A 23,331-nucleotide genomic window follows, 5' to 3' on the forward strand; every position below is an offset into this window, starting at 1 on the left:
GGGGTGGGGGTGGGGCCGGAGATGGGTGGGCATGCACTTTAGGGGTGGAGCTTGGCCAACTCCATGTTAACATGGCTATCCTGGTGGTTCTGTTGAGACTCTGTATCAAGGGAGGGCCATTACCATTAGCCACTAAATGAATTCCAGCCTCTCATTAAGCAATTCCAAACAGATCCGGCCTTGGATTCAATACTTTGCAAGCCCTGGATATCTGCCCATCTAGTTAGTCTCAGGGCTTTTCTACTTTTTCCTTTCAGTGTCTTGAAACAGTTCTTTTCCTTTCCATACTAAAGGTCTTTATTTGGGGTTCACAAAGCCATGTCCCGGTGTTTAGACTGGAAGTAGTCAATGCTTGCCTCTGTCCCTGAGTGCTGGGATTAAAGGTGTTCACCAACAGTTGCTGCTGTCATATGAGACAGGGTTTCTCTGTGCAGCTCTGACTGTCCTAGAACTCACTCTGTAGGCCAGGCTGGCCTTGAACTCAGAGATCGGGCTGTCTCAGCTTGCACCACCACTGCCCATTTAATTTTTGTATTCTGTGTTTTTCGTCTGCGCTGGGTACTGGACTGGGACCAGGAAGTTTAGAAATACATATACCATGGTCTCTGATCCTAAGAAAGAGAGGGAGAGGTGTGAACAGGCAGTTTTTTTTAAAAGGTTTATTTATTTATTATGATATAGCATCCTCCCTGCATACACACCTGCAGGCCAGAAGATCTCATTACAGATGGTTGTGAGCCACCATGTGGTTGCTGGGAATTGAACTCAGGACCTCTGGAAGAGCAGACAGTGCTCTTAACCTCTGAGCCATCTCTCCAGCCCGAACAGGCAGTTTTAATACAAGTAAATTCAAGGTTTTCTAAACAGAAGTAAAAGGAACTTGACAGAGGCTCACAGTTCATCCTGGACGGAGACGCAGGGCTCTCTGGAGGAGCAGAGGCTGGAGCTAATCAGTTCTTTGAGGAGGAAGGGAGTGTGTTAAGTGGGAAAGATATGACCTAATCAGTAGGTGGCCGGAAAAAAAATCTCATGTGCTTGAGTCTGTGCTGGATGTTGGAGGACGGAATGAAGGATGAGGCCTGCCCTTGAAAATGTCCTGGTTGGGTCCCCTGGACTTGCAGCTAGTGATTGAACTCGGGGCTTTGGCATGCATCAGCCATAGCCCTGGTCTCCCGGGATCGGTTCAACCTGGCCGGGGGCATTTCACGAGGGTCCTGTAGCTTGTAGGTGCTATTTGCAGTGTGTCGCCTCTCCCAGGTGGTTCATGAAGAACCACAGAACACTGATCCCTTGTCTGTGGCGTGTTATCCTGACGCAGGGATCGAAGCAGTGGTCAGGAGCCTTCAGGGAAGCCTGCAGATGACCAACACAGAACTGCACAAGCAGGGCCTGCTGCTCTTCGCTGAAATCCTGACTCGGTAAGCAAAGGTGTGTGGGTGGGACTGGTAAAGGAGAGGTGAGCACTTATTCCCCGCAGGGCTGGGGATGAGCCATTCATTCGTTCCTCATCGACTGTTTCCTAGGCAGCCTGAGGAGATCAGGCTGTTCACAAGCTCGGCCATGTGCAGAGATGCCAGCCGTGCCCTGCAGGAGGCCGTGAGCAGCCCTGTGTTAGCAGTGGCCGCTGAAGCACTGAGGGCCATTTCAGCTTTTCTGAGGTGAGAGAGGCTTACCTGAATGTACCTGCTGATCTGTGGAGACCAGGAGGTCCTAGGGATGTGTTCTTGTATCACTGTCATCATGATTATGTATGGTTAGCATTGTTTTGTAGAGACTGGGCCGCATAGTGTAGCCAGGCCGACCTAGAACTCACTATGTAGCCCAGGCTGGCTTCAAACAGTAATTTTCCGTTCTCTATTTCTAAGTGCTAGGATTAGACATGAGTTCCACTCTTGATATATTCTCTCTCTCTCTCTCTCTCTCTCTCTCTCTCTCTCTCTCTCTCTCTCTCCTCTCCCTTCCTTCTTTCCTTTTCCTTCATTCTTTCTTTTCTTTTTTTTTTTTTATCCAGGATTTTTCTGTGTAGCCCTGGCTGTTCTAGAACTCACAATGAACTCACAGGGATCCTTTTGCCTCTGCCTCCTGAATGCTGGGATTAAAGGCCTGCACCACCAGGCCAAACTTCTGTTTGTTTCTGAGGCAAGGTCTGGTGTAGTCCAGGCTGGCTTCAAAACTATTGTGTACCGGACAGTGACCTTGAATCCCTTAGCATCCTGCCTCGGCCTTCCGAGTACTGGGATTATACAACCCTGCGCCACCTCACTCAGCTGACTTCTTCAGTTTTTAAAGCTGTGTTTCCTGATTCTCATTTTCCCAGCAGCCTCCACACCACTCCCCCACTCCCCCCCCCCCAGACCTCTCTTCTACTTTCCAAGGTTAGTTAGGCTGTATCTTTACTTTTACATTGTAAAGGTTGTTCATATTTATAGTTTCTTCCTTATATTTAAGTCTTTTGTGATTCAACTCCAAGGGTGGTTCTAAAAATTGAAACAAAAAAAAATAACATTTACATTACAATAACTTGAGTCTATCTCTCTTTCCTTTTGTGGTTCCCTGGATCTGGATCTCTAAATCTGGAGCACGAATCCCAGGGTAGTTGAGATGAGTACATCTACATTATCTAGTGCCAGAGGTGGAGCAAAGGGTGCTGCAGTTGCTTCAGTTAGCAGGTTTCAGGAAGGGGCAGCCTTGCCACAGAAACGCTGTTTGGTCAGGATTGTGGAGAGAGCTGGGAGGCATGGGAGAGTCATTAATGTGTGCACGGTTGTGAGAGATTTACTTTATCCCCCAGAATGTTTACTGAAGTGCTCCCTCTGAGGTGAGCTCTCTGGGAAACACAGCTAGAAGGGAGGATGAAAAAAGTGAGCTGCTCAGAAACCAACCAAATAAATCACAAACAACAAAAATGATGGACCCAGGGCTTGATGACCACTGCAGGGAACACAGTTAGAGGCCCCAGATGGACATGGCGGTGGTGCACCCCTGCCATCCCAGCCACTTGGGAGACTGAGGCAGGGGGCTCTCCTGAGGTCAGTGAGAACCCAGATGCATGGGTTGGCAAGATGGCTCCATGAAAACACTTGCTCTCTGTGTCTGCAGCCTGAGTCCGCGGCCCCGAAAACCATGCTGGAAGGAGAGCCTCGCTCCTGAAAGCTACCCTTCATCTCTGCAGGCTTGCTCTGGCGCTGCTACTCCCACGAATGCCACACACGATAATCGCTGTTTAAAGGCACGGTCTGTGCAACATACCCTGTCTCAAAAAAACAAACAGAGAAGGAAACAAAAGGTTTCCAGAAGTCGAGGGAGGGAAAAGCCAAGCCTTACCTAGTGCAGTTGACTGAGAACTTAACTAGGAAGCCAAACAGATCGTTTGATGGTCAGCAAGGACCCAGGGGTGAGGGATAATAGATTGTTCCCTGGTTACTATACAAGGTTTAATCGCCTCCTCCCATCGTTCATGTCTGCCCACAACCTGTGAGTATGTTTTTTGTGGATACTGTCAAGTTTTTTTTTTCCGGAGCTGGGGATCGAACCCAGGGCCTTGTGCTTCCTAGGCAAGCGCTCTACCAGTGAGCTAAATCCCCAACCCTGGATACTGTCAAGTTAAGATAAAGTTACATAGCAGGAGTTGCAAGTTCAATGGCTACTGTCTACTCTGTGAGCTAGAATGGTGGCACTTACCTACAACCCTAGCACTCAGGCGGTAGAGACAGAAGGATCAGGAGTTCAAGACCATTTTCAGCTGCATAGGGACAGTTTGAGATCATCCCTACTACTCGAGACTCTGTCTTGACATGACGGTAGAGTAACTATAGTCTCAGCACTTGGGAGCTGGAGACGAGAAATGTCTGAGAGTTTTGGGCTAACCAAGGCTACATAGTGAGTTCTAGGTCATCCTAAACTGTGGGACCCCATTTCAAAAAGGTTGGGGTGGAGGCCTGGGGCTGGAGAGATGGCTTTGTGGTGAGGAGCATGGGCGGCTCTTCCAGAGGAGCCAGGCTCAGCTCCTAGTGCCTACGTGGTGGCTCACAACTGTCTGTAACTGCAGTCCCTGGGGATCTGATGTCCCCTTCGGGCCCCCAGGGTTACCAGGTACCACATGTTGTGCACTTACATACATGCAACCGAAGCATCCATGTGTGTAAAAATAATTCTTTAAAAGTGGGGAGATTTGGTCATATGGTGATGGCGGGAGAAGGAAGGGGAAGAGACCGTTGTGAAGATGAGCAGAAATTAGAGCAGTGCCAAGGGAAAGCCAAAAATTGCCAGCATCCACCAATAAGCCGAGGCGAGGAAGGGTTCTTCCTGAGATGCTTGGGATTTGCAGGTGAACCTAGTCTTCTAACGTTGTGACAAGACACCGTGTCTACAAAATTCAGGCTTAAGAACTATGTAATTCAAAAGCCCATATCTTAACATTATGGTTGGTTTAAGGATAACTTCTCAGAAATTAGAATCACCTGAACTGTCCGAACTGTCTTGATTGATGTGTGGAGCAAGACCCACCCCAATGGTGAACGAACAGCCACCATTCTGTAACAGCCCAGATAAAAGAGGGTGTGTCAGAAGGAAGGCCTTCCCTGCCACCCTCATTGGTTTGCCTAAGAGGAGCCCCAGAACCATCCTGTGGTATTCTCTGCTGCTAACTTTCTTCCACAGCTGGTGAAAGTGGTGAGGACAGAGGGTAAGCACGCGAAGAAAGCTGTGCATCTGCTTGGGGCTCGCTGACCTCTCTGAATGTCTTGCCTCTGGATACAGGAAGGACCACCAGAGCTCTCTGCCCGTGCAATACGGAGCCCTTCGCGCCTTGCTTGAAGCCATGCTGAGCCGATGTATGGAGTTTTCCCAGACACCTCTGAACAGGAGGTCCCTGGTCAGTGAGCTGCAAGTACACTTCTTCTGAAGCCCCTGCTCTAATGTCTGTCTGTCTGTCTATCTTTTTCTTTCTGTCCTAGGATTATCAACCTGTACCACCATGCTTATCTTAATTTATTAGGTTTTGTTTGTTAGTTTGTTTGAGATTTAATTATTTATTTTTTATATGAGTACACTGTAGCTGTCCTCAGACACACCAGAAGAGGGCATCAGATCTCATTACAGATGGTTGTGAGTCACCATGTGGTTGCTGGGATTTGAACTCAGGACCTCTGGAAGAGCAGTCGGTGCTCTTAGCCACTGAGCCATCTCTCCAGCCCTTGTTTGTTTTTTAATACTGAGGGTTGAACCTAGTGCATGTGCTCGCTGACCTCTCTGAATGTCTTGCCTCTGTATATGCTAGGCAAGCACTTTACCAGTGAGCTATATCTCCAGCTCTCCAATTTGTTTCTAGAAAAGCAATTTCTATGTCACCTTATCTTCTGTGCCAGTTTACAGGCTAAGGGTAACTGTCTCCGTTTTGATGGATGGAGAAACTGACACCACAGGTGATAAATTATTTCTCCACCAGTGCAATGAGCCAATGCAAGCCAGCATAAATTATATTAAATGCAGGTTTATTGGTAAGCTGCCCTTGGGCAAGTAAGTTCAGTGGCCAGAGAAGTCAGCATGGGAAGGGAGAGAGAGGGAGAGAGAGAGAGGGAGGGAGAGAGAGGGAGGAAGGGAGGGAGGGAGGGAAGGAGGGAGAGAGAGAGAGAGAGGAAGTGGAGGAGGAGGAAGAGGAGGAAGAGGAGGAAGAGGAGGAGGAGGAGAGGTCAGGGAGACCAAAATGTCATGCAGGAAAGTCTCTGGGGGAAGGGCATCCCATCCCCTGGGCTGGAAAGTTCAGGGTTTCTGGCAGGGTATGCCGGGTTTTATTGAGGGATGCTGGGAGAACCTGGAGGCCAGGTCTGCTTTGATATGTAAAATATGCACCTCAGCCCCTCGTCCCAAACAACAAGGGTTAAACAATTTTCTCTAAAGACAAAAATTTCCAAGTACCTTAGCAACAAGGTTTGTATCTACAATCCTTACAGTCAGGCAGCTCAGATAGGAGGTTGAAGAGTTTGAAGCTGGCCTTGGCTTCTAGTCACAAAATGACTTAACTAGTATCCGAGCTTGTCTCACAATGTCTTAACTAGTATCTGAGCTTGTCTCACAATGTCTTAACTAGTATCTGAGCTTGTCTCACAATGTCTTAACTAGTATCTGAGCTTGTCTCACAATGACTTAACTAGTATCTGAGCTCGGTTAGTTATAGTTTTCTTGTGTTTTTGTTTATTTGTTTGTTAGTTTTTGTGCTGTCAGGAATCAAACCCAGAGCTTTGTGAGTAAACGGCAAATATTCCACATCAAGCTGCGTTCTTAGCCCTATGTTGCAGATGTGGTAAACATTCTCACAACGTTGTTTAAGACTGGATGCTTTAGGATCTTAGAAAGAATCTGACTAATGTGTACTGGGTTGTGAATGTAATTATTGGCTTTTTTTTTTTTTCTTTTTTTTGGAGCTGGGGACTGAACCCAGGGCCTTGCGTTTGCTAGGCAAGCGCTCTACCACTGAGCTAAATCCCCAACCCCTAATTATTGGCTTTTAGTGGCCCGTAGACCTAAGACATCAGGAAAGAAGCTCTCGGTGTGAGTGTTACGTTTTCAGGATCACAGTTGTCATACCTGCCGGGGTGAGGACTGTCATGTGTCATGGAGCAATGGCATGGATGCTGTCACAGCTACTCGGGCTGTCACTCACCTGCCTGTGACGGCCTTCCGTATACAATAGACCAAGAGCCCTTCTTGAGGTTCTTAGAGGAATGGGGGCCAAACCTATCTCTTCTGCTATTTCTAAACGAGCTACTCAGACACACACACACACACACACACACACACACACACACACACACACACACACACACACCCATGATTCCTTGGAAAGTTAGGCATATGGGAACAGCAGACCACAGTCAGGGTGGAAGAAATCTGGGGCATCCGGGCTAGGCTGGCACACAGAGGGGCTGTGTGACTCATAAGCTCTTCTCTCCTCACCCCAGGGCCATGCTTGCAGTAGAAACTTAGAGAAGGCCACTCTTCGAAAGGGAAAGTTCCTCCTAAGCACCCTGGAGGGGTTTAGAAACGCCTGCAGGTGAGGGGCCCTCTGCAGCCTGAGGTGGAGAGCGGGGCTGGTGGGGCTGAGGCAAAGGGCAAAGCCACACTTGGCTTCCGTTGCTCTCCAGAATGGTGAAGGGGCTTTGGCTGGGGTCGGGGTGTGTGTCCTAGAGGAAGGGTGAGGATGGGGAGCTAGGGGTAGGATGGTCCCAGATTCCCCAAAAACATCCTGGTGATGCATTCGCTACTATACCATGAGGTTATTTTAAAAACATCTTTTAAGACTTAGGTATTTTTATTTTATGTGTGTGGGTGTTTTTCTTGAATGTATATATATGCACCGTGCATGTGCATGGCCCATGGATGCTAAGAGAGGGTATCGGATTCCCTGGAATTGAAGTTACAGAAGGTTGACAGTCACTATGTGGGTGCTGGGAAATCGAACCTGGGTCCTGTAGAGGAGCAGCTAGTGCCACATCCCTGAGTTCATCCCTGAGTCTAGCCTAATATTGTCACTCTCTCTGAACACAGTTCATGTAAACAGATGTGGGTTTTGGTTTGTTTTGTGTTTCAAGACAGGGTTTCTCTGTGTTGCTCTGGCTGTCCTGGAACTCATTCTGTAGGACAGGCTGGCCTCGAACTCACACAGATCTGTCTTCCTCTGCCTCCCAAGTGCTGGGACTAAAGGTGTGCAGCACCACCGCCTGGCACATAAACAAACGTTTCTCATATCTGCTATAGCATAAGTGAGAGGGGACAGAAAGAATGACTCCTACCCATGAGGGGCTGACAGTCTCTGAGGGAAGGAATACTCCTGAGTGTATATGTGAGTTCTCGGAGTTGTGTAGAATCCAGGAAAGGTGTTATAGGCGGAGAGAGATGCGTTAGCATATAGCATGAGATGCTCAGGGATACACATAGGGTATGGAAGCGTCACGTGTGATGGGGCCGCAGAGACTCGGAGGGCTGTGTAGCTCTGCTGTCCTGGAGCTCACTGTCCAGATCAGGCTGGCTTTGAACTCTGAGATCAGCTGCCTCTGCATCCCTGCTGGGATTAAAGGCCTGTGCCACCACCACACAGCTCAGTGAGGACTCCTAAAGTTGCCCCCATCTAATGGTAGGAATACTTTCCCTGAATTCTGAGCTCAGTCTAACAGGGCACATCCTCTCTCGTGGCACATGCGTGTTATGTTGGTAAGCATGCATCCTGATTTCACAGGTTGGCTGTGGAATTCCAAGGTGAGCCTTCTGCCCAGGAGAATCCCTTCACAGCTCCCAGCGCAGAGAAGGAAGATACCTTGGAGGCCTTCTCAGAGTTTCTTCTTAGTGCCTGTGACTCCCTGTGTATCCCCATGATGATGGTAGGTTCTTTCTTTTCCATGGGCAGTACAAACCCTGGGTACTACTCAGCTAGCCCTTAGGACCTTAGTAATGTTACCCTTGCAGCCACCTTTACTTTGGTTGTAAAAATAAAAAGTTTTATTATAAAACTAATAGATTTAGCTGGAGAAAAAATTTGAAGCCAGTAACAACAAAACAATATGCAGGTGTCTCAGTCAGGGTTTCTATTCCTGCACAAACATCAGGACCAAGAAGCAAGTGGGGAGGAAAGGGTTTATTCAGCTTACACTTCCACATGACTGTTCATCACCAAAGGAAGTCAGGACTAGAACTCAAGCAGGTCAGGAAGCAGGAGCTGATGCAGAGGCCATGGAGGGATGTCTCTTACTGACTTGCTTCCCCTGGCTTGCTCAGCTTGCTTTCTTATAGAACCCAAGACCACCAGCCCAGGGACAGCACCACCCACAAGGGGCTGGGCTCTCCCCCTTTGATCACTAGTTGAGAAAATGCCTTACAGTTGGGTCTTGTGGACATATTTCCTTAAGGGAGGCTCCTTTCTCTGATAACTCCAGCTTGTGTCAAGTGGACACACAAAACCAGCCGGTACAGCAGGTAATGAACGTTTGTAATGTGGTGCCTGTCTTATAGTCACTGTGTAACTTTATCCTCCCTCCCTGGGAGATGGGTACCAGAGTTCCCCCTAATCTCTCTCCCCTGTCCCAGGCTTTACAAATACCAAGCAAGAGTCTGTCATTAAACTATACTCCTTAATTTCTAAATGATGTCTTTTTCCTACTGTTAGAAAGCAAGTACGTGCTGGGCATGGCGGTGCAGGCCTCTGATCCCAGCACTCTGGAGGCAGAGGCAGGTGGATCTCTGAGTTCGAGGCCAGCCTCAGCTACAGAATGAGTTCCAGGATAGCCTGGGCTACATAGAGAAGCCCTGTCTTGAAAACAAAGTGAAGGGCTGGAGAGAAGGCTTAGTGGTTAAGAGCACCGACTGCTCTTCCAGAGGTCCTGAGTTCAAATCCCAGCAACCACATGGTGGCTCATGACCATCTGTAATGAGACCTTGATGCCCTCTTCTGGTGTGTCTGAAGACAGTGATAGTGTACTCATATACATGAAATAAATAAACAAATCTTAAAAAAAAAACCAAAAAGAAAACAAGGTGAAGGCAGCGGAATTCCATATTACTGTCACAGGGTGAGAGAATGTTACCCTGTATTATGGCTTAGAAAGCACTTTTGTACATTATAACCCATCTCTGTCCCTGGGAGGTAGGTGTTTCTGCTCTTATTTGAGGGGAGAGGATAGAACAGAGGCGCGGGAGGTAAAGTGTCTGGCACTACAGCTAATGACAGAGTCAATCCTTAGGTGCAGGTTGGGAGTTCAGAAACTCGAGCTTTCCTCCTGCCAACCGAATGAAAGTGGACGCACTTGGTGGATCCGGTGGCCGCTTTTGAAGATGCCTTTTCTTCTTCAGAGACTCAGACCCCTGTCTTCTCACTTCTCATGCTTTCAGAGGTACTCGGAGGAGACCACGCATCCAAACCTGATGGAGGTTTTCCTGTCAATTCTACACAGCCTCTTTGTCATCGTTCCCCACATGAAGGTGAAGTTCTCCAGGAAGCTTGGTAGGTGGCAGGCCACTGTGGGTGTCAGCAGGCAGGTGAGCACTGTGGTCAGCTGTTGAGAGAGCTAAGGAAATGTCTATTAGACTGCGCATCCTTTTCTCTGTCAGTGTTGAGTGGGAGGAAGATCATGGGCAACGCTATTAAAGCCAGTTTCCAATTTGTCGATCCTTCAGTGTTGTCTAGAAGTCTAGGAGGCTCCAGTTAAGTATTTGCAGCACAACCCTTTCCTTCCTTCCTTCCTTCCTTCCTTCCTTCCTCCCTCCCTCCCTCCCTTCCCCCCCCTCCCTCTCTTCTTCCCTCCCTCCCTCCCTCCCACCCTACTTTCTTTCTTTTGAGACAGAGTTTCTCTATTATGTCCTAACTGTCCTGGAACTTGCTGTAGACCAGGCTGACCTTGAACTCACAGAGATCAACCTGCCTCTGCCCACCATGTTCTGGGATTAAATCCATGAGTCACCATCCCTGGCTCCCCATTCCTTTCATATACATATCCCCTGAGATTGCAAATGACATTTAAGGTTTGTGCTTTCTTTCTTTTTTCCTTCCTTTCTTTCTTTTCTGTCGAGATTTATTTTTAAGTTACATGTAATAAAAAATTTTAAAATATGAAAAATAGTTTAAAGATCATAAAAATTAAATTATGCGGATGTATGTGGGTGTGTGGATGTATGTGGGTGTGTGGATGTATGTGGGTGTGTGGATGTGAGGATGTGTGGGTGTGTGGGGTGTGTGTTGTGGGTGTGTGGATGTGTGTGGGTGTGTGGAGGTGGGTGGGTGGGGTGTGTGTGGGTGTGTGGGTGTATGGGTGTGTGTGGATGTGTGTGGGTGTGGATGTGAGTGCGTGATGTGTGTGGGTGTGGATGTGTAAAGGGGTATGGATGTGTGGGGTGTATATGGGTATGCAGATGTGTGTGGATATATGTAGTGTGTGGATGTGTGGGACGTATGGATGTATGTGAGTGTGTGGATGTGTGTGTGTATGTATGTATGGATGTATGTGGGTGTGTGGATGTATGTGAGTGTGTGGATGTGTGTGTTGTGTGTGTGTATGTGGGCGTGTGGATGTATGTGAGTGTGTGGATGTGTGTGTGGATGTATGTGGGTGTGTGGTGTATGTGAGTGTGTGTATGTGTGAGTGTGTGGATGTGTGAATGTATGTGAGTGTGTAGATGTGTATGTGTGTGTGTGTGTTGTGGGTGTGTGGATGTGTGAGGGTGTATGGATATATGTGGATGTGTGTGGATCTGTGTGGGTGTGTGAGTGTGTGCACTTGTGTGCTCATGTGTGTGCATATATGTGCAGGATATGCATTCATTATTGCAGGCAGAGGCCAGAAGAGGGCACGGATTCCCTGGAGCTGAAGTTAGAGACAAATGTGAGCCACTTGATGTGGGTGCTGGGAGCAAAACCCCAGTCTTAGAGAGGAGAGGCTTGGAGTGGGGCAGCCTGGGCCGCGGTTAGTGGCTGAGACGGAAGCTGTCGCCAAGTCTCTGGTCTGAGATCCAGTCAGAGACGGGGATAAAGCTGTTCTTTCCAAGTCTGAAACTGGATTGTTTTCTGCAAGGAGGAGAGGAAGGCTTGAAGCAGCAATGTCTTTCCTGGTGCCCGTAGAACATACCAGGTTATAGTAGGACATAATCGAGAGAGATCAGAGATGAGCAGTTGAGCTCTACTCCGAGTCAGGCATTTGTTAGATGTACTTATTCCCAACCTATGAGCTACAGACAGGCAGTCTCCTAAGTTAACTGCTACCAGATCCTGGTGAACCAGGCTCCGTGAAGGCAAAAGCAGTTGACACCAGTGCCTAGAAGTTCTGTGACAAGCCTGCTTTAGATGGCTCTGCTTTCTTCCCACTTCTCCTAGCTGATGCATCATTCATACGACTGACCCTGGAGCTGAAGGCCAGGTTCTGCAGTGGCCAGAGGTAGGTATGACCCCTGGCAGAACCAAACAGCAAGGGGCCAGAAGAAAATTTGACCTGGCAAATACAATTGTCTGGTTGGTGCTTTAGTCATGGGACCCTGGTGTACTGGATAACAGTGTCAGCGTTGCCTAGCAACTGACACACAAGCTGGAGGTGCTTCTGTAAGTTTAGTTTCATCTGCCGAGGAAAGGGGACATGTGAGTAAAGGGGACATGTGACAACTGTCACAGTAAAGCTGGGAGGGCCCTGTCCTGGCTTCATTTTTGTGGCCACAATGAAGCACCCTGACAAAAACAACTTAGGGGAGAAAAGGGCTTCAGCTTACAGTAGGGAGGTTAAGGTAGTGCCTTCAAACAGCTAGTCACATTGTGCTGTTTGCTTCCTCCTTTCCTTTTTGGGGTGATGGGTTCTTCAGGACAGAGTTTCTCTGTGTAGCTCTGACAGTCCTGAAACTTCCTCCGTAGATCAGGCTGGCCTTGAATTCACAGAGATCTGTCTGCCTCTGCCTCCCAAGTGCTGGGGTTAAAGGCATGTGCCACCACCCAGCTGCTTTCTTTATTTGTGTATAGTTAGGGACATCCTGCCTAGGAATGGTGCCACCCACAGTGGGCTGAGTCTTCCTATATCACTTAGCTTAATTAGCACAACCTTCGAAAGGCCAACCCAGTATAGACCATCTTTCTCTGAGAATCCCTTTCTAGGAGAGTCTAGGTTGTGTCAAGTTAATAACGAAAGCTAATCATCACAGGCTGTTGGAGCTATTCCTCTTCCTTTTCCTTCTCCTCCTACTATTTTCTCTTCTTCCTCTTCCTTATCCTTCTCACTGTTCTCCTCCTCCCTTTTTCTCCCTTATTGCTCCTCCACCTTCTTCCTGTTCCTTTTCCTCCTCCTCTTCTTTCTTTTTGTTTTTTGTAAGTGTTCTACCCCAGACTGGACTTCATGGCAATCCTCCTGCCTCAGCCTCTCCAGTGCTGAAATTACAGATATGTGCCACCATGTTGGGCAGCTCCTTATATTTGAACTACTCCCCAGCCCTTTGTTTTTGCTTGTATGTTTTTATGGCCTTCCTTATTTTATTTTTTGAGAAAATTTTTAGCGATCCCCAGATGGGCCAAGAACCAGTTGCAAGTGTGACAGCTGGTTCCATATTTACTCTTTTTTTTTTTTTTTAAAGATTTATTTACTATATATAAATACACTACAGCTGTCTTCATACACAACAGAAGAGCGCATCAGATCTCATTATAGATGGTTGTGAGCCACCATTTGGTTGCTGGGATTTGAACTCAGGACCTCTGTAAGAGCATTCAGTGCTCCTAACTGCTGAGCCATCTCTCCACCCCCCATATTTACTCTTAAATGATATTTAAATTTTATTTTTATTTTATGTTTATGTGTATACCTCTCTCTTTCTCTCTCTCTCTCTCTCTCTCTCTCTCTCTCTCTCTCTGTGTGTGTGTGTGTGTGTGTGTGTGTGTGTGTGTGTGTGTGTGTGCAGTGCCCAGGGAAGCCAAAAGGGGGTGTTGGAACCTGTGAAACTGGTGTTACAGTTGGCTGTGTGCTGTCCATCATGGGTGCTAGGAACCAAACCTGGGTCCTTTGCAAGAGCAGCAAATACCCTGAACCACCGAGTGCTCTCTCCAGCCCCCGCGCCCTAGACTGTTTACCTTTCATAGGCTCCCGAGGGCCTCCTCTTCCATGGCCACGATTAGACTTTCACTGGGCTCTGGTATAGGCAGTGGTGTCTTAGCTCACGGTGGGGTTAGTGCTGTCAGAGCCTAAGTTGTAATGCTCTCTCTTTTGTTCTCACTTCTCCCTCCAAGTCACTCGTCCCTAAATCAGGTGTGCTCCAGCTTCCTCTACTACATGTGCCTCAATCTCCTCTTTGCTCCAGAGAAGACGGAATCACTTTCCCAAGAAGGTAAGAAGTGGTCTGACCCCTCCCAAGTCCCACGGCAGCTTTCTGTCTGGATGCCTCGATGGCTGGCCCTGTGATGAGTCAATGCAATGAGGCCTCTTGGCTTACGCCACACGGATGGGCTTCCTGGAAGATTCCTAGGAGATAGAGTAACAGCCCAGGAAAGGATGGGATGCGAGGCCTCTGGGGTCTTAGACTCTTGAGGTGGAGAAGGACGTGGAAGCTCCTCCGGTCTAAGTCCTCCATCCCAATGGCCTCCTCTGCACCTTTCCCACACCGACGCTTTCCTGGTCCACACCCAGCCCAGAACTCAGGGTCTCTCGAGTAGAGTATTCCTATTCCATTTCTTTGTTCATTCGTGTATGAAGTGGTTCTTGTACATCCATTGTGTGCCAGACTGTGTTCGGGTGCTGGTGAAAGAGCTGGGGAGGCAAAGCCTTCCTCTCCTCCAGTGAGAAAGCAGGCATTGTATGACAAACGCAATGCCTCAGGTGGGTGGGACTATGAAAGGAGTAAACACGGACAAAGGGATAGAGAAAGACAGAAAAGAGGAGGCTGTGGCAGGTAGGGGCCAAAGGAGAGCCCCACAGAAGCCGGGCGGGAAGAACGGTAGGTGCCAGACGTTTCCTCTTTCGTTGACTGCTCACGGACTTCTCCCCTTGCCTTGGGGCAGAGGTAGATACAGCAATGGCAGCAGTGTTACTTCCTGTGAGTTCCCCTATTTTAGACGTCACACTTGGTATAACGTAAGGCAGCCTTTTATGTACTTGTTCAAATATTATCCTCTTCGTGGTTAGACTTGGTAGGAAGGGAAGTGTATTTTTTCCTTTTTCCATGGTGAAGATTCTTTGCCATCCCCCACTGCCCTGTCTCTCATGCACTCTTTCCCAGATACCATGCTGAGACAGACAGGAGCCCAGGCAAGCTTCCAATATGACCTGGGTCCGTTCTCTTATTACACTGGCCAGTCTCAGCTGCACGCTTCCCTGCTGGTCAGGTATAACTTGCAAAGAGAAGGCCACAGTGCCTCTGCTGTGGTGGCCCAAAACTCTCGGCAACCACATCATCATGGCCTCTTACCATTCCCTCATTTGTCAGAATAAAAGGAAGCCCCTCTCACCCGTTCCCTTGGGCACTGGGTTCTTGTCAGATCTGAAAGTGCCAGAAAGAGAGAGACTTACTTCTCTACTCCAGGCTGTTTTTCCTGGACGTCTCACAGGGGAGGAATGTCCGAGGGTCAAGGATGCTGGTCTCCTTATGGTTTTCACTACGGAGCATGTTGGCGGAAAAGAAGTTGAATTGAAATTAGAATTCCTGATTGGGCTAAGCTACCACATTGTTTTGGGGGATTCCCTCTGTGTGTTTAGGACTTGTCCTCAACAGGACGGATTCTGTCAGTCTGGGTACTTGCTTCCGGTCTCTCATTCTCCAATCCATCTCCAACCATGGCTGACATATCTGTCTGGGAAACTTCAGCGTCTTAACTGCACCTCAGCTGTGGTTCTCAGACGTCAGTCTGTGTAGCAGGGGTCTTTGGTTAATGTAGAAAGTAAGGCTGGTGTGGTAAAATTTCCAAAAAGTTGAAAAGCCATAGCCCAGGCTGTCCTCAAACAGTCTAGCCTTCTACCTCAGCCTCCTGAGTGCCATCCTGCTATATGTATGTGGCAGGAACTGGGTGAGCCAGCACACCTGCTAAAGTACTTATCCGCCCTGCTGATATTCAAGTCCTTTAAGCAGCGTTTGGTGTCTTCCGCAGCTCAGCTGCAAATTACCCATAAGGCCTTTCAATTCCTGATACTCCACATCTGTTCACACCAAACAAATGTGTCCGCCTACGGCTCTGGGCCCCCACACACCTTGCTTCCCGTTCCTTGGGTTTTGCTCTCTCCCTTCCCTGCCTGCTTTCTGCTTACCCTCTGTAATTCTCTGCCCTTTAAGCTTACCCTCTCTACCACACGTACATGAGTTACTCTTTCCATGCTGGAACATGACACTGACCATTCATCCGGCTCAGGTGGGTTTCACAGTCTGATCTAAAGTGAGCATCTATCAGAGGAACGAATGAATGAATGAATGAATGAATGAATGACTGCTGTCCGTGTTCTTCCACATGTTAAGTTCAGGCTCTTCTGACAGGCTAAAAGCTGCTAAGGGAAGAAGAACCTCCCATTCCCTCTGTGCTGCCCTTGGTGCCCTGCGTAACATCTGTACGCAGTGGTTCTCAGGTGTCATTGCCTGCTTTCCTGTGTCCTCCTGTGTTTACCTTCCCCTACCTGCTCCCTCCCAGAACTCCCTGCAGTGTCTGAGTTCCTACAACATGGACTGCCCCACATAAGCAGCAGGACCCCAGAAAGTCTGGCCTTCCTGTCAGATCGGCAGTATGTGGAGGTGGCCGCGCGCCAGAGACAGTACTGCATCCTGCTCCTCTTCTACCTTGCTCACATCCATGACGACAGGTCGGTACCCAGAGCTGGCGGCTGGTGCTGAGTCCTGGGGCTTTTCTCGGTCGCTCGGTTCCGTGTAATGCATATTTGCTTGTATTGTGTAAACATGCTCATCTGTGCACGTGCGTCTGAGTGCACTTCTATTGTAAAGTGTCACGGTGCTTTGAATGTCTGTCTATACAGCACACGGTATGTGCGTGGTGTTGTCAGGCGTGGGCAGGCTGGGGAAGGACACTGAGGGAAGATGGGACCAGGCAGAACAGAGGGTTCTGCTGCACCCCTCCCTTCCCCCCTGCAGCTCCCCTTTCTCACTCAGGCTCTCCTTGCTCGACAGGTTTGTCCCTGATGCAGAGCTCTGTGTGGCTGTGCAGAGCTTCCTTTTGTCTCTGCAGGACCAGGGTGAGTGCCCTCCACCAGTGGTCTGCAAAGCCGCCATCTATCTGTTGGCGGTGTGCCAGGACAAGGACCGTGCACTGGGTGAGGTATGAACCAGGAGGGCACGTCTTGAGCTCCGTGGGGATGATTCTGGGCTTCTGCCGCTGCCCGAGACAGGAGAAAGGCATGATGGGAAGAGTACCAGAGGCTTCTCATGTAGCAAGGCGGGGTTGCAAGGTCTCTTCACGACAAATAAATGAATAAATACAAATTTTTACTTTATCCTTTCCCAATCCTATCTCTCTGAAACCTTTGAAAATAATTCAGTTTTTGATATGCTCTTTTTTCCTTAAATGTTTTAATATATATTTCCCCAAATAATGGCCTTCTAGGTTGGGTGTGGTGGCCTATGTCTGAAGTTACAATGTTTGAGAATCTAGGACAGGAAGATTTGGGCCAGTTTGAACTACATAGTAAGCGCTGGGCCAATCTGGGTGAAACTCTGTCTCAAACGAAGTCTAGAAATAGTATATTAATCAGTCCTTAAGTCAGTAATCTAATTTCACCTTTTTTTCTTTTGAAAAAAAGAAAAAGAAAAGGCTGGGTGTTTAGCCTGATGCTTTAACATGGTACCCAAATACCCTACAACTGGGCTACAACCTTAGCCACTAAATTTTCTACTAAAACTAATGATGTTCTCTATAGCTATTTTCCCCTAGTCTAAGACCTCCTGCAGAACTACATATATTTTCTCCCCCACTTCTCTCTCTCCTTCCTTCTTTTCTCTTTCTTGAGACAGGGTCTCTCTGTATAGCCCTGGCTATCCTGGAGCTCACTATGTAGATCAGGCTGGCCTTGATCTCAGAGGTCTGCCTGCCTTTGCTGGGATTAGAGGCATGTGCCATCATGTCTGGCTAAACCACGAATTTCAAATTTCCCTCTCCCCCTTTTTATTCCATCTAGCCCCCACCCTGTAGAGCAGTGACACAGTCACAGGCCAGTCTTCCTCAGCCTCTGGGTTTGAAATGCTCTCACAGGGGCTGGGGATTTAGCTCAGTGGTAGAGTGCTTGCCTAGCAAGCGCAAGGCCCTGGGTTCAGTCCCCAGCTCCTAAAAAAAGAAAAGAAAAAAAAAAATGCTCTCACAGACATGCTTGGTATGCCTTACTAATCTGGGCGATTCCCAATCAAACCAATCCTTTTGTTAGTCTTCACCATCGAGATTAACTGAGGAATCTGAACGCTGGATTAATTTTCTATGGGAAAGGAGTAGGTATTTAGGGTTTAGTAAACAATTCAACGCACATCTGCCTTCGCCCTTCTGAGCCAGGCCCTCTGCTAGTGCACCTGCTCCCAAGCAGTCTAAGTTAGGGACAGACAGAAGTATCGACAGGTGTCACGACAGAGCGTCTTCCTCAGCCCCAGCTCCACTTTTATCTTGCACCGTTCCCCGCCCCCACCACGGAAATCGCTTGCACTCAACATAGCAGATGCCAATAGCACTTCTCCCAGTCCTGGTAATCAGAACCGTCTCCAGATGTCACCAAATATCACACAGGGAGCGGATTCGCTCCGGGTTACATTTTAAAACGAAGCACTGTGGGGTTTTCTCGCCGATGAGCAGTGAGCTGTCTTGGGATGCCAAGACGCCAGGACATTTTTCTCAGTCACTGGTTATGTTGTTGGGGTTGCTCTCTGTTACCTCCAGGCCGTGGTCAGTGCAATCAGAAAATGCCTAGAGGGCACCTCAGACCTGCGCCTGGTCTACACTCACCACCCGCTCCTGCTCAGGCTCTTCCTGGTGTGCCCAGGGCTGATGGGTAGGTTTGGGCACCGCGTCCTGGAGCTTTGGTTCTCTTGGGAAGAGAGCGGCTATGAGAACCTGGATGATGACTCGTCTCCGGGGCGAACCGTCTTTCCCGCCAACTTCGCAGCCCTGTTCCAGATGCTCAGGAGCATGCCCAGCGTCCTGCTCATTCTGCTGGTAGGTGCACTCAGCCATTCCTGCTTTCACAGACTCGAGGCCTTGGCAGATGGAGCTTGGCTGCTGGAGTGCTGGCCTAGCCTGCAGGAAGCCCCTGGCTTCATCCCAGTCTGCATAAGAAGAGCACATGATGCAACCTGGCATCCTAGCACTTGGAAATGGAAGGCAGGAGAAAAGTTCAGGGTCATCTTGTGCTGTATACTGAGTTTAGGCACAGCCTGGGTGTTAGGAGAGAGTGTTTGTTTGTTGTTTTGTTTTGTGTTTTGTTTTGTTTTGTTTGTAAGCTAAGCCCTGCTAACTACTCCCAAGTTGCTCTAGGTCTTCCATCGTTACCTATGGGCTTGTGAACCCTGCCTCCTGCTCGTTATACTTTAATTTCCCTCCTTTGCACAGCCCAACTCTTAGATCTGATTGCGTACTTCAAACTTTTCGCCTCCGTGTCACTAATTCATCCACCCTTTGGCTTCAGGCCCTGAAGCTCCTTAAGACACCATCACTATGGGACTGGGGATTTAGCTCAGCCCGGTAGAGCGCTTACCTAGGAAGCGCAAGGCCCTGGGTTCGGTCCCCAGCTCCAAAAAAGAACAAAAAAAAAAAAAAAAAAGACACCATCACTATGATAGCAAAGATGTCTCTATGCCTAATTACCACTCACGAGTACCCATCGCTATTCTCCTTGAGCGCCCTGTTGATATTGACGGCTGTCCACTTTCACGTTAGTGACACGCTCTTGGTTTAAAGGATGCGGTCTTGCTTTTCATCCTTCTCTTGATGCCTCTCCTCAGTCTCTTATTGATTTCCCTGCCCCTGGCCAGGTCTGCAAAGTTCTATACAAGGCTGTCTTCACTCAGCGCATTTCTCCTGGGGTCGGTTCATCTAACGCAGCTCTGGTGGCCATCTACCTGTAGGCTCGAGTCTCCGCTTCATTTCCGACCACCCTAAGCTCAGTCTTCTACTGCCGACCATGTAGTTAGCATGTGGGAACCCTATCATGGAGCTCTCTGGAATGGAGGCGTGACTCAGTGGTAGAGCGCGTGCTTGGAGTGCATGTGAGTTTGTCAATTGGGAAACCTATGAATCTACAATTAATCTTTAAAAGAGGCGGCTTATTATCTCTTCCCTCAGTTCCCTCCATGGGCTTTGTTCGGGTGGAGACTGCCACCTCACTTTCCACTAGGGCAGGTGGGAAGCTGCCCTGGACCACCAGTTTCAAAGGAAATAAGTACTCCGAGGAAGCAGGCCAGTGGGAAAGTGACTCTCCGAAGATTAGATCCTTAGATCCCGCGTCCTAAGGAAGTGACGAGGTACCCCATCTCACCCCACTGGCTCAGGCCCTGGCCTTGAGTGTGTTCCCCACTCACTGCTTCTGGTTGGAGGGGGTTGCATCAGGCACAGCAGTCTTAACTCTTCTTTGCCCAGACCTCAGTAGGGAGGAGCTGCCCTCAGGGCTGCATGCTGTCTAGAGATGGGAAATGGAGGTCTGTCTGAGTTTCAGGTAAAATGGAGAGCATAACTCACGTCAAAGATGCTAATAGAACTGCCCAAGGTGATAGGATCATGGCCAGGACTCGAGGCCAGTTACTGAGCTTGACTAAATGAGAGTCTGGAAACATCCGTGGTGAAAAGAACAGCAAGAACAACTTGGTTTTCTGTTCGCACATAGAATTCCCACCATTGCTTTCCAGCCGTTAGCCCCAGGAGGGAAACGAGTCTAAAAATATGTGCTGGGATCAATTTCTGGATTTGATATGGGTAATTAGCAGCTGGAAACAAAGCTGCTAATTTCACTCTTATCAGCGGGGGGGCCTTTCACAAGCGTGAGCCGTTTAGCTTTGAAAAGCACGGATGTCATGGATGCTCTGTTCTGAGTCCGACAGCTTTGGGCAGTTGAATAGTCAGTGGGCTGTGGGTCCGCCCAACTCCTTCCTACTCACCCGAATGATGAGGCGCGTACCAGCAGGCAGTGGTTACTGTGGCTGACAAAGTAGCCCCTTTCCTTTTGGACCTTCCACAGTCACAGGTTTCTGAGGAACCATTGTGTGGCCATGGGGCAGGATGGGCCAGTGAAGGATAACAGAGAAATTGACTTGATCTTTACTCTCTGTAAGAGTTGAACTAATGCACACACACACACACACATACACACACACACACACACACACACACTCACTCTCTCTCACACACACACACTCTCACACACATACACTCACACACATATTCACGCACACACTCACACACACACGCTCACGCATACACACACACACTCACACTCACAACACACACACACTCACACAATTCTCTCTCTCACACACACACACACTCACACAATTCTCTCTCTCTCATACACACACACGCGCACACTCACACAATTCTCTCTCACACACACACACACACACGCACTCTCTCTCAAACACACACATTCACACACATACATTCTCTCACACACATACACTCACACACATATTTAGGCACACACACACACACACGCTCACGCATACACACACTCACACAACACACACACTCTCTCACACACACTCACACAATTCTCACACACACACACACACACACACACACACACACACACCAATTATATATTATTGTTCTTTGAGAGAGGATCTCAGTATTGATCCTGAGCTGCCCTGGGGCAGAGCTGAGTATGTAGCCCAGGCTGTCCTTATACTTTGTACTCACCATCTCAATTTTCTGAGTTCTAGATTTTAGGCTTGTGCTGACTCATCTATCTTTGACATTTTCTAGATTTTCTAGATTATCTAGATTCTGTTAGCCCTCCGGTTTGTGATCTTTGTCTGCCCAGAGATGTTCTTTGAGTCTTTGTGAGGTGGCAGAGGTAAAGTCATCTCTCTCCTTCACTAGCACACACTGTGGTAGAATTTACAACGACTGTTATTCTCTGTAAGGCACCGTCTTATTCTGTAGACTAGGCTAGCCTGGGATTTAATCTGTAGCCCAGGCTGGCCTCACACACATGAAGTTCTCCACCTCCTCCTCCTGAGCGTATGTTTCCACTTCTGGTTCTCTCCTACTTTCTTGACAACTAACCAAACTGCTTTAGTTTCCTCATGTGAAAGCTTGGAGCAGCACCAACTGGAAGACGTAATGTCACTGGCTCTCCGAAGCCAAGCCCTGTGCTCCTTTCCCTGTGCCTGCGCAGTGGTCAGCACATCAGGGCTTGTTTGGCTAAAGTGCCCTGCTGTCCTGTCTCCCTCTGCAGAGGGAGCCTTTGTTGACCTTGGATTCGTAGCACTCTATTCTAACTGGCCTGACACATTCGCTGTCCAAAGGCATCTGCCTGTTTGAGCTGGTAGGTGCCAGGAGCTATCAGAGATGGCTACTGGTGCCCTATCTGCCTGTTTTTCCTTCAATCCGAGCTTGTTAAAATAACTCCAAAAGCAAAACAAAAGAAAATGTCCTTTTCCGTTTCCTGAACCTGAGACCTTCACAGCTTGGGGCAGATGCCATGGCAGAGAAGGGGCCTGACCTGGTCCTCACATCCCATCCCATGTCCTGAATCTGTCCCGGCCTATTCTTTCCCTGACCTATGACATCTCTGTTCTCTGCGTTCCCTTCTCTTGATTCTTAGGTTCTCAGTCCTAAAAACAACCTCTTCTTGACCCTAAAACTTTAAGTTACAAGAAAGAGGCAAAGACCTACATTCACATCCTGGGTACCGCTTACTGGCTTTATGTGACCTCTGGCCAATCATGTAATGTCCCTGAGCTTCTGTTTGCTTCTTGACGTAATAGGATGGGACTGTTCTCCAGGATTTGGGGGATTAGTGTTTCCCCCAGAGCCTTTGTTACAGAATTAGGTGGTGAGTGAGAATTCACGCAGCTGTTGTGAAACCATCGTCCTAAGTACTTTCCCTACCCCTGTCTCCTACATTGTCTATCTGTCCCTGGCTGTGTGCTCTCTCAGCTCTGGCTTCCTTCCCTTCTCAGGACCTCGTCTATTCCAGTCCTGTGGACACAGCCCGCAAGGTTCTGATTGTCCTGAGGGCCTTCCTTCGGGAGAATGAAGATATTGAAGTGGGCGGTCTCATCCGAGGCCACTTCCTGCTCATCCTGCAGCGCCTCTTGGTGGAGTACGGAGCCTCCCCCTCAGGAGGTCAGTCTGCCTTGGACAGGTCTTGACATGTGGAGTAGACGTGTAGAGTACTTATTTTGGTGACATATGCTGTAAGAAAGAGAACTGGTTTTGCAACAGAAGAATAATGAGGCCAGGCCCTACCCAGCACAGCATGTGCTCAGAGCTGTTTGTCACAAAAATGGTAGCTCCCAGAGGGAGGAAGAAAGTGGAAATCTGGGGGAGGCTGGGGAGCCAGCAGGGCTGTGGGAGTAGGGTGGATCTGTGATGTGTTGAATCCCCAGTGAGATCCAGGATATGCTGGCAGTCCCAGAAAAAAAAAAAAAAAAAAAGGCCCCAGCTTTTCAGTGTGAAGAAACTCAAAATCGAGGCTGATTTGTCTTTAGCTATTTTTAAAGAGGCTGGGTTTTTTTTTTTTTTTTTTCCGTTGAGAATCTGATTCTGTTTTTGTTAATTGAGGGAAGGTCTCATATGGACCAGGCTGGCTACAAATTCATAGACATCCACCTGCCTCTGTCTTCTGAGTGTTGGGGTTAAAGGTGTGCACCACCAACACCTGGCTCTGACCAGGCTGGCCTCGAACTCCGATCTGC

The 23,331-nt window shown here is 48.5% G+C and overlaps 1 protein-coding gene across 1 annotated transcript in view; it reads left to right on the forward strand.

The window, feature by feature from the left end:
* The first annotated feature begins 1,318 nt into the window (after window positions 1-1,318).
* The window catches only part of LOC116890156 (meiosis inhibitor protein 1), a 35,373-nt gene continuing 13,360 nt past the window's right edge, over window positions 1,319-23,331 (forward strand). Inside the window, exons 1-12 of the mRNA XM_032890889.1 lie at window positions 1,319-1,418; window positions 1,524-1,658; window positions 4,759-4,873; window positions 6,960-7,051; window positions 8,234-8,375; window positions 9,880-9,991; window positions 11,855-11,915; window positions 13,739-13,836; window positions 16,121-16,289; window positions 16,612-16,759; window positions 18,359-18,634; window positions 22,594-22,759. Coding sequence (XP_032746780.1) covers window positions 1,360-1,418; window positions 1,524-1,658; window positions 4,759-4,873; window positions 6,960-7,051; window positions 8,234-8,375; window positions 9,880-9,991; window positions 11,855-11,915; window positions 13,739-13,836; window positions 16,121-16,289; window positions 16,612-16,759; window positions 18,359-18,634; window positions 22,594-22,759 — 1,573 coding nt within the window. The 5' untranslated portion in view covers window positions 1,319-1,359. The remainder of the gene's footprint in view (window positions 1,419-1,523; window positions 1,659-4,758; window positions 4,874-6,959; window positions 7,052-8,233; window positions 8,376-9,879; window positions 9,992-11,854; window positions 11,916-13,738; window positions 13,837-16,120; window positions 16,290-16,611; window positions 16,760-18,358; window positions 18,635-22,593; window positions 22,760-23,331) is intronic.

This window comes from Rattus rattus, chromosome 1 (assembly GCF_011064425.1).
Source record: "Rattus rattus isolate New Zealand chromosome 1, Rrattus_CSIRO_v1, whole genome shotgun sequence".
Lineage (NCBI taxonomy): Eukaryota > Metazoa > Chordata > Mammalia > Rodentia > Muridae > Rattus > Rattus rattus.